This window comes from Aptenodytes patagonicus, chromosome 3 (genome assembly GCF_965638725.1).
Source record: "Aptenodytes patagonicus chromosome 3, bAptPat1.pri.cur, whole genome shotgun sequence".
Taxonomy (NCBI): Eukaryota; Metazoa; Chordata; class Aves; order Sphenisciformes; family Spheniscidae; genus Aptenodytes; species Aptenodytes patagonicus.
In genome coordinates, this window is record NC_134951.1 from 82,509,766 (window position 1) to 82,523,696 (window position 13,931).

At 36.6% G+C, this 13,931-nt stretch overlaps 1 protein-coding gene across 21 annotated transcripts in view; it reads left to right on the plus strand.

Annotated features, from left to right (window-relative positions):
* AFDN (afadin, adherens junction formation factor) overlaps positions 1-13,931 on the plus strand; it is a 135,725-nt gene that overhangs the window by 54,761 nt on the left and 67,033 nt on the right. For 16 of the 21 annotated variants that reach the window (XM_076334006.1, XM_076334010.1, XM_076334008.1 and 13 more), the window contains exons 9-13: positions 264-308; positions 6,880-6,974; positions 7,717-7,979; positions 9,552-9,621; positions 11,803-11,921. In XM_076334006.1, coding sequence (XP_076190121.1) covers positions 264-308; positions 6,880-6,974; positions 7,717-7,979; positions 9,552-9,621; positions 11,803-11,921 — 592 coding nt within the window. The remainder of the gene's footprint in view (positions 1-263; positions 309-6,879; positions 6,975-7,716; positions 7,980-9,551; positions 9,622-11,802; positions 11,922-13,931) is intronic. The other 5 variants (XM_076334017.1, XM_076334004.1, XM_076334014.1 and 2 more) reach the window with 1 other exon arrangement.

The window sequence follows — 13,931 nt, forward strand, 5'->3', positions numbered from 1 at the left end:
AACAGCTTGTTGTCGCTTTTCTAAACAATAAGGATTGTTTCATTCAGTAGTTTTGTAGTACTGATGTCTTTATATTCTATGCAGTTTCTAAAGTTGAAAGAGTTTAATGCACTTCATCCTTATAAATTGAGTAAGTGTTGTCTGGCTACAGTTTCACCCTTTCCTGTCTTTTCTTTTCCTGCCCTCTTCCGCATGTTCTGCATGGTATCTGTCCTGCTGGTGCTGCCTTCACCTGGGTCCTCTGCATGTGTTTCTAACCCCAGGGAGAAGGAATCACTTTGCCTACTACAACTATCACGCTTACGAAGGTAACACTATATTTAATACTGTTCTCTCATTAGTCACTAAAAACATTGCTCACTGTAAATCCTTTGTTTCTTTTTGACAGATGAAAGGCTATCTTGCTTATCTTACTTTTTTCCAAGAAACTGCTTCGTGAAGTAGTTATCTGTCTTGTCAGCTGCCATTTAATTATTCTATCTGTGACCAAACATCAAATAGATCATGAATGTGCTACCATCCAAAGAGTTCAACCTTCCAGCTAAGGTTAACAACTAAATTTCATAGGGTGGTTTACAAGCAGTGTTGTGGTAGAAAGAAAAACGTTCTTTGATCTGTCTGCTTGCAGAACTCATAGTTAAAAAGTGAATTGGATAAATGGCATGGAACCTGATTGTGCTTTCAATGTTTGACTGCACTGATGCAGTGGATGAAATCTGTGATGATTTTTATGTGAAATAGTGTTTGGACGATGGGTAAAGTGACCTCACTTTCTGCTCTGTGGTGTTCCATAGCATCCCTTTGTATTTCTACTGCCTGGTTTCTGGTGGTGTCTAACACTAACAGTGTACGTCAAAGAAATTTAGCCACGTTAGACAGTAGAGTCTTGTTCAGTTCTATCTGTAGCATTTGAAATTGGTAACCTAACCTACAAGTCATTATGGATCTTTGACCCTCCTTAGAATTTAGAGTAATGTGCAGATATGTCCTGGTTTGGCCAAATAGGCGAGAATACAACGCCACTTTCTTCTTCATCATGAAATGTCTACCAAAATACCTTTTCCTTTTCTTAGTCTTTTAGCATCTGTTTCCTCATTTTATTTTCTAGACTGCTATAAAAGTACTACGTCTGTCAGTGCTGCTCACCCTTTCATGGCTGTGGAGTACTGTACTGGGGTTTAAAGAACTCTGTTCAAACATATGCCTCCAGTGCTCAACTCTTTGATGAATTCAGACTTCCATTTCATGAATGTCATTATTCCAGAGAGCAGAGACGTTCCGTAGAGCGTGCTGAACTAATCAGCATAGACGAGCTCTGCAGGAACACCTGACCATTGAGTAGAAAGCTTGAAATTTGGTTGCATCTCACTGGGAAAAAAAAAAAAAATTACAATTTCTTAAATCTTTATCTCAGAGTGTGAAAAAGAGGTCTTAGTACTCTAGAGTCCAGTCTGTCTGTTTGGAACAATGCATTTCAGGATACTTGTATTTATTATAGAAATAACTCCTGTAGAAGTGTCCTTCTGTCAAAACATTGGCTGTTTATATTCTTGCAGAAGAACCTGGCAGACTTCAGTTTCATGTCCTGTGCAATTGCACAAATTCAGTACGTTTGCTACTGGAAGTATGTCCTGTTTTTCCGCTTCTCCACAGCTGCTGATGTTGCTGGTTGTATGACTGTTTTATAGACTGAAGATCAGATTCTGCACAGTACGGTAGAGGATGCACTTCAATAGCTTGTGGCTGTAAATACGGCAGTCAGCAATTGTCTTTGTCTTCCAAGTCATGTAAATGAACCCATAAACTGAGATGAATCTGATAGTAATAAAAATAGACTGGATAGACTGAAGTGAGATACGGCAGCACTTTGAATAGCTGACACTGTCTATGTTATCTGTGTATATGGCTGCTGATGAGTTCAGGGATGTTATTAATGTCAGTTGTTCAATCATAATATTTAAAGGCCGAGAAAAATGACAAAAAGCCATTTTTTTAGGATGTGAGCCTCTGAGGTTTATCCTGCAAGCCTGAAATAAAAATTACAAAGCATTTACAAAAAGGAAGAAAAGGCAAAACTGTAAGGCTTTTCTCCCTGCCTCATCACAAAAAAGCAACTGAGCTGTAGAATTGACAGCAATGGGAGATGCTGAGAACATGCAGGTGTAACAACTTGGACAGAAGAATTAGAGGAGGTTGGAGAAGCTTGAAATCCTTGGCCAGGGCGGTTTCCCCGGCCAGCCTTCTTTCTCAGACCAGAACTGCAGTATGGTATGAGGTAACGCTTTCACACGTTAGTTTGAAGGAGCTTTGTTGTCTGTCAACAGACTAACTGGCTCTTCCTTTACCAAAAATGTTTACTATTGGCTCTTTCTGCTGGAAGTGCACATCTTGTTTCAAATTTAATAGCAGAATTACCTCCTGAATTCGACGTGATATTTCAAATCTGCCCAACCAATCTCTTAGACTTCTTACTGTCTAAACTCTTAGCACTCAGGAACTCGTGCAGGAAATCTGCTGCTTTTCAAATGTGGTGGATTTAACTAATTTTTAAGTCAATAGGTACAGTCTCTTGTGTGGATGTTTTTGTTCAACTTTGGGCTTACTTGTTTTCTATGATCTGATCTTCATAATTTGGTTTAGCTTGGTTTTAAGTCGATACTATTTCCCAGCGTTGTTTCAAGCACTGGGTTAGCTAAATCAGTTGAAATTATCTCCAAAGTGGTGCAGGGTTCACCTTTTAGTGAAGTAATGCATTTAAAATATATATATCCATGAAGGGAGGCCTGTCTTGTCTTTTTCTGTCAATCAAAAATGTGCATTTGCATTATGAATCACTGAGTTGATGTGCTTACAGTGACTGTACACTTCTGTTCAGTTTTTTTTTTTAATAATACTGCTGTTTTAAGTGTGAATGTTGACTCCTAACTGCATAAACCCAGTCATGAAACCTATTAGTATTGCATCCTTAGCATGGAAAGTGATAGAAAGCCACAGTTTTCACAAGTTTTACATAAACAATTTCACTAGTGACTATAGGTGAATAGTAATATACTGTGCATCTTTTTACTCTACACTGTGTGTTTTATAGAGGTTTTTACTGTACACTCACATTCCTTTGTGTTTTTGAAAACCCTTTTTTCTAAATCACTGTTTCCCGCCTGGTCTTTGGTGATAAGGTCTGCTTTCTGATTGAGGGTTACCTCTTGAAATACAACTTTTCAATTTGCGATACGCAGTATACACAGATGTATATGTATCTTTGTATGTGTACTCTGTCATGGGGGAAAATAATTTGTGAAACTTGATTTCAAGGGCAAATCGTACCAAGTTTATTTGAACCCTCACATGATGTCACTGGGAAAAGCTTCGTCAGGTAGATAATTAAATTTAATGTATGCAATAGTGTCTAACTTGGTCTCTGGAATCATAGTTCTTGCTTCTTCAGCCTGTGGCTTGGAGGCATGTCTGGGAGGCACATTCCAATTCAATTTTCTAAGCTTAAAAAAACCCCCAAAAACTAGACGTTTTCTGCACATATTTAGCTCTGCTAATGTTATTCAGTCATGGGTGCCATAAATAGAATACATGTTTCTTCCATGCCATGTGTTTACTTATGCACGCATATAAAATTAACAAGTTTGTATAGAATTCATACATTTTCCTTATGCCTCTTGCTGCTTTTTCTGTATTATTAATGCCCACCTTTCTGAGATCGTTGTCCTTTCAAATTTCTGAATTAAAATAAAATTATTGTTGTGTCAGATAAAAACCCCAGATATATTCCACTGCCGCCCCTCCCCACCGCGCCCCCCCCCCCCCCCAATTTCTGGACCTTAAGTCGTATGACTTAGATCGTATGTATTGCCTTTCTGAACCATCAGAAGTCTTTAAAGTTTGGTCCTTAGCGGCTAAGAACAGCCTTCTTGGACTGTCACGGTTTGGGGAGCAGGGACTTTGCCATAGGTATGGCAGAATCTGTATCCCGCTGCAGTGAGCTTGAGGAATGCATTCCAAACAACATTTAGGCAAGCTTCTAACTGTTGAAAAACAGGAAATACAAGACTACACTGTAGTATAATGCAACCTTCCTTCCCTCCTGCATCCCTTCCCTAGAACAAAAAGGCCTTTCATCCTTTTTAGAATTTGTAGTAATTGTCTTCAAGATTAAGATACCTTTTACTGTAGAAATTGGCTTTTACTGATGGATGATTACATGTGTGCTCTAAATAACTTTTAGTAACTCCTTGAATTTTTCTCATTTTCCTGAGAAGAAAAATGTTTGTATCTAGTGCTGTGCTTTTAAAGTAAGTTTCTTCTTGTTACATTGGACGCTCCAGAGAAACAAAACAGTCTTAATTTGCCTCAGCAGAAACATTGTGATACTAAAATATACTTCTTAAATGAAAGCACATTTTACATGACATGCGTCTATATTGAGGATATATGGTGGTGTGAGGTAAACATTTATTAGCAGGAACTTGGTATTGATTGATTATTCACAAGTGCTGAACTCAGGAATGAGATCCAGAAGTTACCTTAAATAAACTCTTGAAAAATGTAATTTTTTATCATGTATTTTACAGAATATTTCAGAAATATGTAGGAATATTTTAAAGTTGGTGGGTTTGGGGTTTTTTTTTGTTTGTTTTAAGATGTCAAAAATGAAAAAGTATGGGGCGGGGGGAAGTATATTTAGTATAGGGGTGAAATCACTAGATTGTAAAGCCTGTTCTGTAATCTGTATATAAAGGGCTTAGAAGAAAGTGCCATAAGAAATTAAAAACAAAAGCCCTAGATAACTAGCCCTGACTTTTATGCCACTGACTTTTAAAATTCCAGTATTTCTGCATGTTGAATAAGGGTTCTTGCCGCCAAACTGAATCTTGTATCTTTTGGGTGCCAGTTTTACCAAAATGGGATGTGGGTAGGAGGAGGAAATGTTTGACTTTTGGATTCATAAATAAATAAATGAAGGAGCTACTCTAGGTTTTGGTGTGTAAGTTGTGGGGAGACATAATGATTCAGAGAATTGGGGGTAAGCAGCCAAATGTATTCAGTAGCATATTACATGTCTGCATTTGCTGACATTGAAGATGCAACCATATAATTTCTGATTAGCATTGTTAAGTATTAAAAACTGCACGCAATTTAAATTGCTGAAGATACTGTATTAGCATTACCTTTTCTATTGTACAGTGATATTAGATGTATGTCTCTATAGATTCATACATTGGGACTTAATAATAGGCTTATCCCTATGCCTGAAAAATGTTTAGAGGACTGAGTGCTCTTATGTTTAATACTTCTTTTGTGATGGATGACATACTACCATTATGATACTGATTCTAAGTATGTTCAATAACTGGATATTACTATAGTATCAGCACTTAACTTTGGTATTTATAGTACTAGTCTATGGACTGTCTCTGGCTGATGTCTTTATGTCCCAATAACATCACAACACCCCCAGGAGAAGCTTACTACTAGGAGCACCCGTTATACTTTTTCCCATGTCAAAATCATGTAAAACTCTGTTGGTACCATTCTTCATCGATAACCCAGCTTCTTCCCCCCTCCAATCACTTTGTGTTTTCCGTTCTTTTGTACTGTTGCCTTCCTTTCTTTGTATCTTCTGCTTTTAGTCAGTGTATGGTTCTTAACAGTTAAGTTTTCTCTGCGCTGTTGACTTTTAATTCCTTTAAATACTGTTCATTGAAGGATTGATAGAGGACTTCATAGACTAAGTGAAATTGTATGGTTAAATGGCTTGCATTCTGATTTTAATAAACAGATCCTGGTAGTAATGCTGGGAGTTTACAATTAGATTTATGGAGGTTCTGCTTATATTGACTTTCATTTAAAATTTGAAGATGACTAGTATCCTACTGAAGACAGTATCGCTGTATGTGCTGAGGCTTTAATAATATTCTCTAATGCTTTTTGGGGATGACTTGAAATCATTGTTCATGTCCACAGGTAAGACATTCTTTGTCTTGCAGCCTTCCTTTTTTGCACCTTCTCTTTGGAGGAGAAATTGGAGAGAAGTCAGAAGTGACAGTATTACTTTAGTATCTGATAGTATTTAAAGTTGTAGTGTTTTCTGGGAGGTGGGGAGGATTTATATGTATGCCAAAACCCATCTGTGTTAGCCTGTGAAGGCAGCAGCTAAATCCTGTGCTGCATCCAGTGTATCTTGTGAAATTTTATTCTATTTGGACAATATGCTCTTCTGGGGGGAGAAGGAAGACGAACTTTATCTTTGACCTCATTTTCTGCGAGATTAAAATATAGGTCAATGGGACCATAAAGATGAGGCCAGAAATGCTAGTCCTGTATATCAAGACTAAAGCTGTCATAAGTAAACGCTTTGTAAGATTCTTTTTTAATATCGCCCTATTTCAGTATCTGATGGATAGGAAACAGTTTGGCATGTTGGCCACCTGATAGTAGATATTGCTGATAATCTGTACTTTTAGTAAGTTCAATAAATACTATTATTATAGAGATCTGCAGATATCTTATTTTCTAAATCTTTTAAACCCATATTGGTATACCTGTATAAAAGAGATTTAACAAAAATTGTATTCCTTAAACTACTAAGGAAATAGAGGAAGTTTTTCAAAGTATGTTCAGAATAGTAGTTCTTGATTACTTTGTTCTTTGCACTTGTAGAAAACAGACACTCTGAGTGGGCTCTGTCTACTTTCAATGTTTTTACACTACAATGAACAACTAAGTTCCCAACAAATCTTGAAAGAATATCACTCAGTTATTTTTTTGGTGAACATTGCTACTCTGAACTAAATTGCAATAATGTAGAAATACTGTGTATTTGAACTTTAATAACTTGCAAATTAATATTTGTCACTTGCTGCACAGATGGTTCTGACTCCAGAGATAAGCCAAAGCTCTATCGTCTACAACTAAGTGTCACTGAAGTTGGAACAGAAAAATTTGATGACAATTCCATTCAGGTATGGAAAAAAGGTAGACTCAGATGACAGAACTGATCTGCTCTCTAGTCAGTTATGTGTAATTGTGGAAACTAGTAAAATATTCTGTGAATACCTTTCAAAGCTAGAAGAGTAAAATATTGCTGCAATTTCATGTTAATGGTCATAACTCTGATTTATTTTATTTCCTCTCTCTTGCTTTAAGAGGAAAGTAAGGCTTTCATTATTTAAAACGGGGTATTCTTTTTTTGTCACTGGATCAAATGGTACATATCAGTGTTATCGTAACTGCTTAATGGCTTTCAATTCCTAGTCTCAACCCCTTTGGGTGAGGCAGGATTTCTTAAATACATAAAAAAAACATAGTTGTATGAAGTTCGTGCCAGGGAGTCTCTTATAGCACCCTGGGTCCACGTCACTGCAGTTAGTTGACTTGTAAATACTTGCATTGTGAGATTTCACATCAAAACAGGAAGTAGAAGAAAACAGTTCTGAACAGCATATGACCAAAAAAGTGAAAAACTTTTCATTAATGGATTTCTGCTGCACATTTTAGTTAAATGCGTGTTTTATTATCTCTGTTGCAAGGAAAATTGAAGTGAAACTCAACTGATTTTAGTACCACTCCTCTGTATTAAATTCATAAGCAAGCAAAGTTAAGTTACTAGTCTGTAAATAGGGTAAGCTGCAGCTCAATCTTTTTGTTTTAATTTCTGCTGCTGTATAGTTTAGTTTATTCCATGTTAATTAATTCTATTTCCAGTTATTTGGTCCAGGAATTCAGCCTCATCATTGTGACCTCACTAATATGGATGGAGTTGTTACTGTAACCCCAAGAAGCATTGATGCCGAAACCTACGTGGAAGGTCAGCGTATTTCAGAAACCACTATGCTGCAAAGTGGAATGAAGGTTCAGTTTGGGACATCTCATGTGTTCAAGTTTGTGGATCCCACTCAGGACCATATTATTCCTAAAAGACCTATTGATGCAAGTCTTATGGTCAAAGGTCCGAGACACAAAACTGGGTGAGTAAAATTTATTTTCTTCCCACTGAGGTGAAGGGAGGAGCCTTGGAAAAAAATAGAGAATGAGAGCATTATAAATGGCCTGTGACTAGAGCATGACTTTAAATGAGTTCTGAGTAGCTGCTTTTAAGTGTTAAATATATAATAACTATTTTAATACTTGAGCTCCACCTTGTGATTTTTTTTAGGATTGGCAAGTGTCTTTTTCATTATGAAGTATTCAGACAAGTTTTCCTGATGCTTACATCTGTGTTAAAAGCAGTGGAATGCCTTATGTTAATGTATTTCAAAGTTCATCCAACCTCCAGGAAAAGTAAAGAATTCGCTGAATGTTTTCAGAGAGCCTGGTTTTTGCTTTTTCTCAGATAGTAACTTTTAAAATTCCACTAGAAGGATTTAGAAATTAAGTAGGGTAGTCATGAAATGAAACTGTCAAGATAGGGAACTAAATGTCTCAATATAGCAACACTTTTTACAGTGTGATTACTTATCTTCTAGTTTCCGTGTTGCAAGGACTAACAGTCCAGAAGTCCGTCCTGTTGTTTCTCTGTATATTCATATTTTTGATAGGTGCATAATAAAAATACTGGTTATAGATTTAGTGACTTCTAGGGGTTCAGGTATTCTGTTTAGTGGCTATAGAAATATTCAGGAGAAACAATCTTAAAATCAGACTTGTATAGCATGGAAAAAAATAACATTACATCTTCCATCCTCTCCGGGTCCAAAAGAGGCTACTATTGTAGTATACTGTGGTTTAGAAAAGAAACAAATTGGCTTGGAGATGAATGAGAGAGATACCTAGGAAAAGAGGCTCTTCTGGCTAATCTGCTGAGTTAATAGAGATCTGTACTTTAACCATTATTTTTTCTGCACTTTATTTTACTGTGGAAGTACACTGTGTGCTTGTTGTAGGACCTGTCTGCAGGAAGACCTCCAGCCATTTAGCTGTCATGTAATATTTCTGCTTAAATCTTGAGTTCATTCTACATCTAGCCTGCAGATCAATAAACAAATGCTCTTGCAGGTTTACATAGTCAACCGCAAAGCACTGTACTACTGCAGAGCTTTATCTGGACAGCAAAATCTCTGGCAAAGGGTTATTGCCGCTTGAACAATCAAATTTTTTTTTTAAATCTTTAGAATAAGCAGATAATAAAATGCATTACTATGATTTAGAAATGATTTACATTATCAAGATTTTTGTACATTTAGTACTGAAGAGCTGAGCAAAAAACTGTATCAAGTCTACTACAGTGAATACAGTACCTTGAACGTATTTTTATGTGGTTTTATATTTATATTATGCTTATGTATATTTGTATTTTCTCACTTGACTGGGGGAAAAAATGTAACTAAGAATCTGTTTTTCCAAAGGAAATGATCTTTACAAATATTTGTAGTGTTTTTATGTAAAGAATTATTACAGTGTTTTAAAAAGTGAATATTAACTGGACTTATGGTATACCTCTTGAATATTGATTTACTGATTTTAGCTGCTCTGTTCCTTGTTTGTTACATGTTTAACAATGTAATTTCTAAAAAGTACTTGAAATGTTATCTTGCCTTTAGAGCTGTTCAGGAAACCACATTTGATCTGGAGGGAGATGTTCACAGTGGAACAGCATTACCAGCAAGCAAGGTATTATATTATGGCTAAATTAGCAATAAATAATAAAAGATCATGTGTAAGATAGGTCAAAATTATAACATCAGTAGTATTTGGTAAAGTGCAGCCAGTTCATCATTCTCCCCAGCCATTTCCTGTTGTGGGTGGGCTTAGGTATCATGTGCAGCATTATTATTACTACTACTACTATTTGTTATTTTTCCACAAAATGGTTCTATTTAAGTTTGTATTAGCATTTGGCATGCATTCCATGCCAAGAATAGTAACTTTGTTTAGAAAGGGAAATTCCTCAAGCCTGGAATAGTTTCTCCCCAAACTGACCTATTGAAGGCAGAGTACATGCAGGTAGAGATTCATCTTAGAAATGATACATCGTTATCTCATGTAGGTAGCATATGACTATTGTCATCTGCAATAGGGTAAATAAAAGTTTTATATAAAATGTGAAAGGATGTTCAATTTTAATTTAACTAGGCTTTTAAAATTTAATGGATGTGACTTTTGACTTCAGTAGAGCTCACGTACACGCATTGACTAAACAAACTGTCTCTGCAGTCATAGTTATAAACATTTTATGAGGTGAAAATCTTTTCTTGCTTTCTTTCTGCACTGCCTTTCTGTTAATAAATTCTGTGCCAGAGTTGCATTTTCCAAGAGCAAACAAATAGAGTAAAATGACACAGTGGTTAATGCCTTTCTTGGTGCTATGATCACATGCCTCAGATGAAATGAGAGAATGAATTATTTCAGCAGTATGAAATGTAGTAGTCCTCCCAGAAATGCATTTCCTTTTATGTTTTATTACTGCTGTTACCAAATTGAAATACATGTAAAGGAATTTAGTGATATTGATGTGGCAGTGTAGGTATTAATAATACTCTGATAGTCTTAATTTTTTTTTTTTTTCTTGCCACAGACTTCTGATTCAGGTTTTCTCCTTTCTTTGTAGCTTTGTTTGTGAAAATGCTTTCTTTTATCTTGGATGCATTCTTTACCTCTGATAGGAATTTATTTAGTGATGTTTTGGAAGGAAAAAACCCCAACTTTGTAAACTATTAAAATGCCTCAAAATTGTTCAGAATTGGAGTTTCTGACATTATTGTATAGCATACCTCATTCTTTTCAGACTCATTAGAAAAATACTTTTAGTGGACCTAGGGAAGCTTGGGAAATTTTTTTTTCTTTTTTTGAGTTGTACTGTTTAAGAATGTGCATGACATCTTGTTAAATCACTGGTGAATCACTTGTTTTCTAACGGTTGCTCTTATGAGTTTGCTTTTCTAGTTGGAAAAGGGGTAACAATAACTTTCATTGAAGTTCTCTGAGACCTGGTGATGAAAAGTGATTCATGGATTGGCATGTCAGTACTGAAAAAACTATTTTGTTCAAACTCTTGTTTTGAGATGCACTTTTTGATAGGTTTTCTTGTGTCAAAGCAAATTATTTAGTCCTAGAAATTTCTTAGGAAATGTGGAAACACTTCATATTTTACTGATGTTTTGTTTTCAACTGTTTATACTGAAAAATAATTGCTACATATTTTGCTGCTTAAAGCAGCATGTTTTTCCCCTTCCTGATAGGGTTTGATGTAATTGGAAATCATAAATTAAAAGCTTCTTATTAAGGAGCTTGTGACACTGAAAGAAAACAAACGAAATTGTACATAAAAAATTGCATAGTTTGAATTGCCACTTCTTGTCTTGGAAGATTACGTACTGTCTAGCAGATCAGACTTGCCTTCAAAACAGGATAAATTATGGCATGGATCAATAATGTAAGCACTTGGAGCTATTGCAGAAGCCGGGTAGGGGAGCGTAGCCAGTTTTAAATCTGTTAATATGTTTAACTTTGTCTCTCAGCTAAAGTTTTCACTAACTATTCATTCTTACTTTGTATTGATAACTATGCAACTTTTAAATAAAGACGTTTGAGATTTTCATTATATGTTCTTGCTGTGCATTAACAAATAGCTGCCCCTAGCTGGCCATTGTCATCTTTTGAATTCAAGTGTGCTCTTCAATGCTTCGTTGTGGTGAAAACACCTGCTGAGTTGCTGGATTCTGTGCTGTACTCTTCTGTTTTGCCATCTCTTTTCAAGCCTCAAATTGACACTTCATTTTAATAGTGCCAAGCACAAATACTGGCTAATCCAATGTTTGCATGCTAAGAACCTGTCCCGCTGTTTTGAATTAGAGCACCAGCAGGCTTGATGGTGACAGGACATCATCAGCATCCAGCACAGCCGAACGAGGAATGGTGAAGCCGATGATTAGAATAGAACAGCAGCAAGATTACCGCAGACAGGAAAGCAGGTAGGAAATGTGTAATCCATTGCTTCTCATAATGGAAAAAACTGGGTACGTTTTTCTGATAGATCAAGCAGTGTGTTAAAATATTTTAAACTACCTGATTTTCCCTATGGAAAATGAGATTTCCTTTGAGATCTCACTCCAAATAAAACCCAGGATTAACAACCAAAGCAAAAAACTTAAGAATATTAAAAAAAAAAAAATTCCTTTGCTTCAATATTCTTTTATTTGTAGTTCTCTTTTTGTAAAGCCAAGCTGATAGTCACGTCACAGCATTGTTTATTTGTGGTTAGGCATGTCATATGAAATGCTGTTAATAAAAAAAGTACAATTATTTGAAATTTTCATTGTCAGTGGCAAGATGATGTGATTTACTCTGGAGAGGGAAATAACCAGATCATTTCTATTTTTATGGTAGTGTTGTTGGCAAGTCTTGTGAGCAAGAATTTAGCTACCTCTGAATGCTTGTCTTGTTATGTAATTTATAAATACATATAACACCTCCTTCTTGATTTTTGCTTTTATGATATAGTGGCTGTTATTAGGTAGATAAATGCTATCCCATTTTGCTCATAGGCCCTTTTTTCAGGTACAGGACGACACTTTCCATGCCCTGCATATTCAGTTTGTTTCCAAAGCCATAGTGGAAAACACTGACTTTAAATCGTATGCCATTTTCTTGCTACTCAGTCTCCATGTATTCATAATACCTTGTTCAAATTCAGTTTGTGCCCATCCAAAAGGACTCAATTCCTTGTTAGACAATGTCTTTTAATATTAGCATTGCTTCAAAAATTGTCTCTATTTTCCATCATAAATAGAGAAGACCTCATGGGATGCATCCAAAGATGCTGGGAGTTAGCTGACATCATTGCAAAGCCACTGTCTCATCTTTGAAAGGTCGTGGAGATCAGAGGTACTGAATGACTGGAAAAGGGCAAATACGACACCCATCTACAGAAAAGACAAAGTGGAAGATCCAGAAAATATGGACCAGTTAGCATTAATTCAGGCCCTGGGAAAATTGTAGAACAAGTCCTCGTAGAAGCTATTTCAAGGCACACAAAGGACAAGGAAGTGGTTAAGAAAAGATAGCATGGATTTACTATGGATACATCCTGCTTGGCCAACCTGACTGGCTTCCATGATGAAACAACTTGCATAGTTAATAAGGGGAGAGCTCTGGGCATCATATCATCTACCTGATTCTAGCAAGGCATTGTCACAATCTCCCAGAACATCCTTGTTGATAACATATGGTCTGGATCAGTGGACCACAAGATGTGTGGAAAACTGGCCAAACTGTCAGGCTGAAACGGTGATGGTTAATGGCTCAAAGTTGAACTTGGCAGCTGGTCGTGAGTTGAGTTTCTCAAGGTCAATATTGGATCTGATACTACTCAGTAACTGTATAAACCATCTGGGTGACAGGATTGAATGCATTGTCACCAAGTTTGTGGGTAATACCAAACTTGGAGGACAGCAAATAAGCCACAAAGAAGAGCCACTGTTCAGAGACACCTATGCAACAAGAATTGCATGAAGTTTAACAAAAGTAAATGTGAGGTCTTGGACATGAGACAGAAAATGCCAAGAACAATGTAGCCTGAAGTCTGACCATTTGGACTGTAGCTAGCTCTGTTGAAAAGAACCTGGGGTCCTGGTGTACAGCAAGCTAAACTTGAGTCAGCAGTGTACCCTTGCAGCAGTGAAGGCAAACTACATCCTGGCTGCATCAGCAAGAACACAGCCAGCAGATCAAGGGGTGTGATTATCCCACTTTACTTGGCTCTTGTTAGGCCACACCTGGAATACTGTGTCCAGTTTTGGTGCCCCCAGTTCAGGGGAGAGATTGAAAAACTGGAAACAGTCCTGTGAAGAGACATCTCCACCAAGATGATTAGAGGATTAAAGAACTCGACATATGAAGAAAGGTTGAAGGGATTGGGTTTTTTCATTCTAGAGAAAAGGTGGCTCAGGGTGGATCTAATCACAGTCTTCCACTATCTAGTA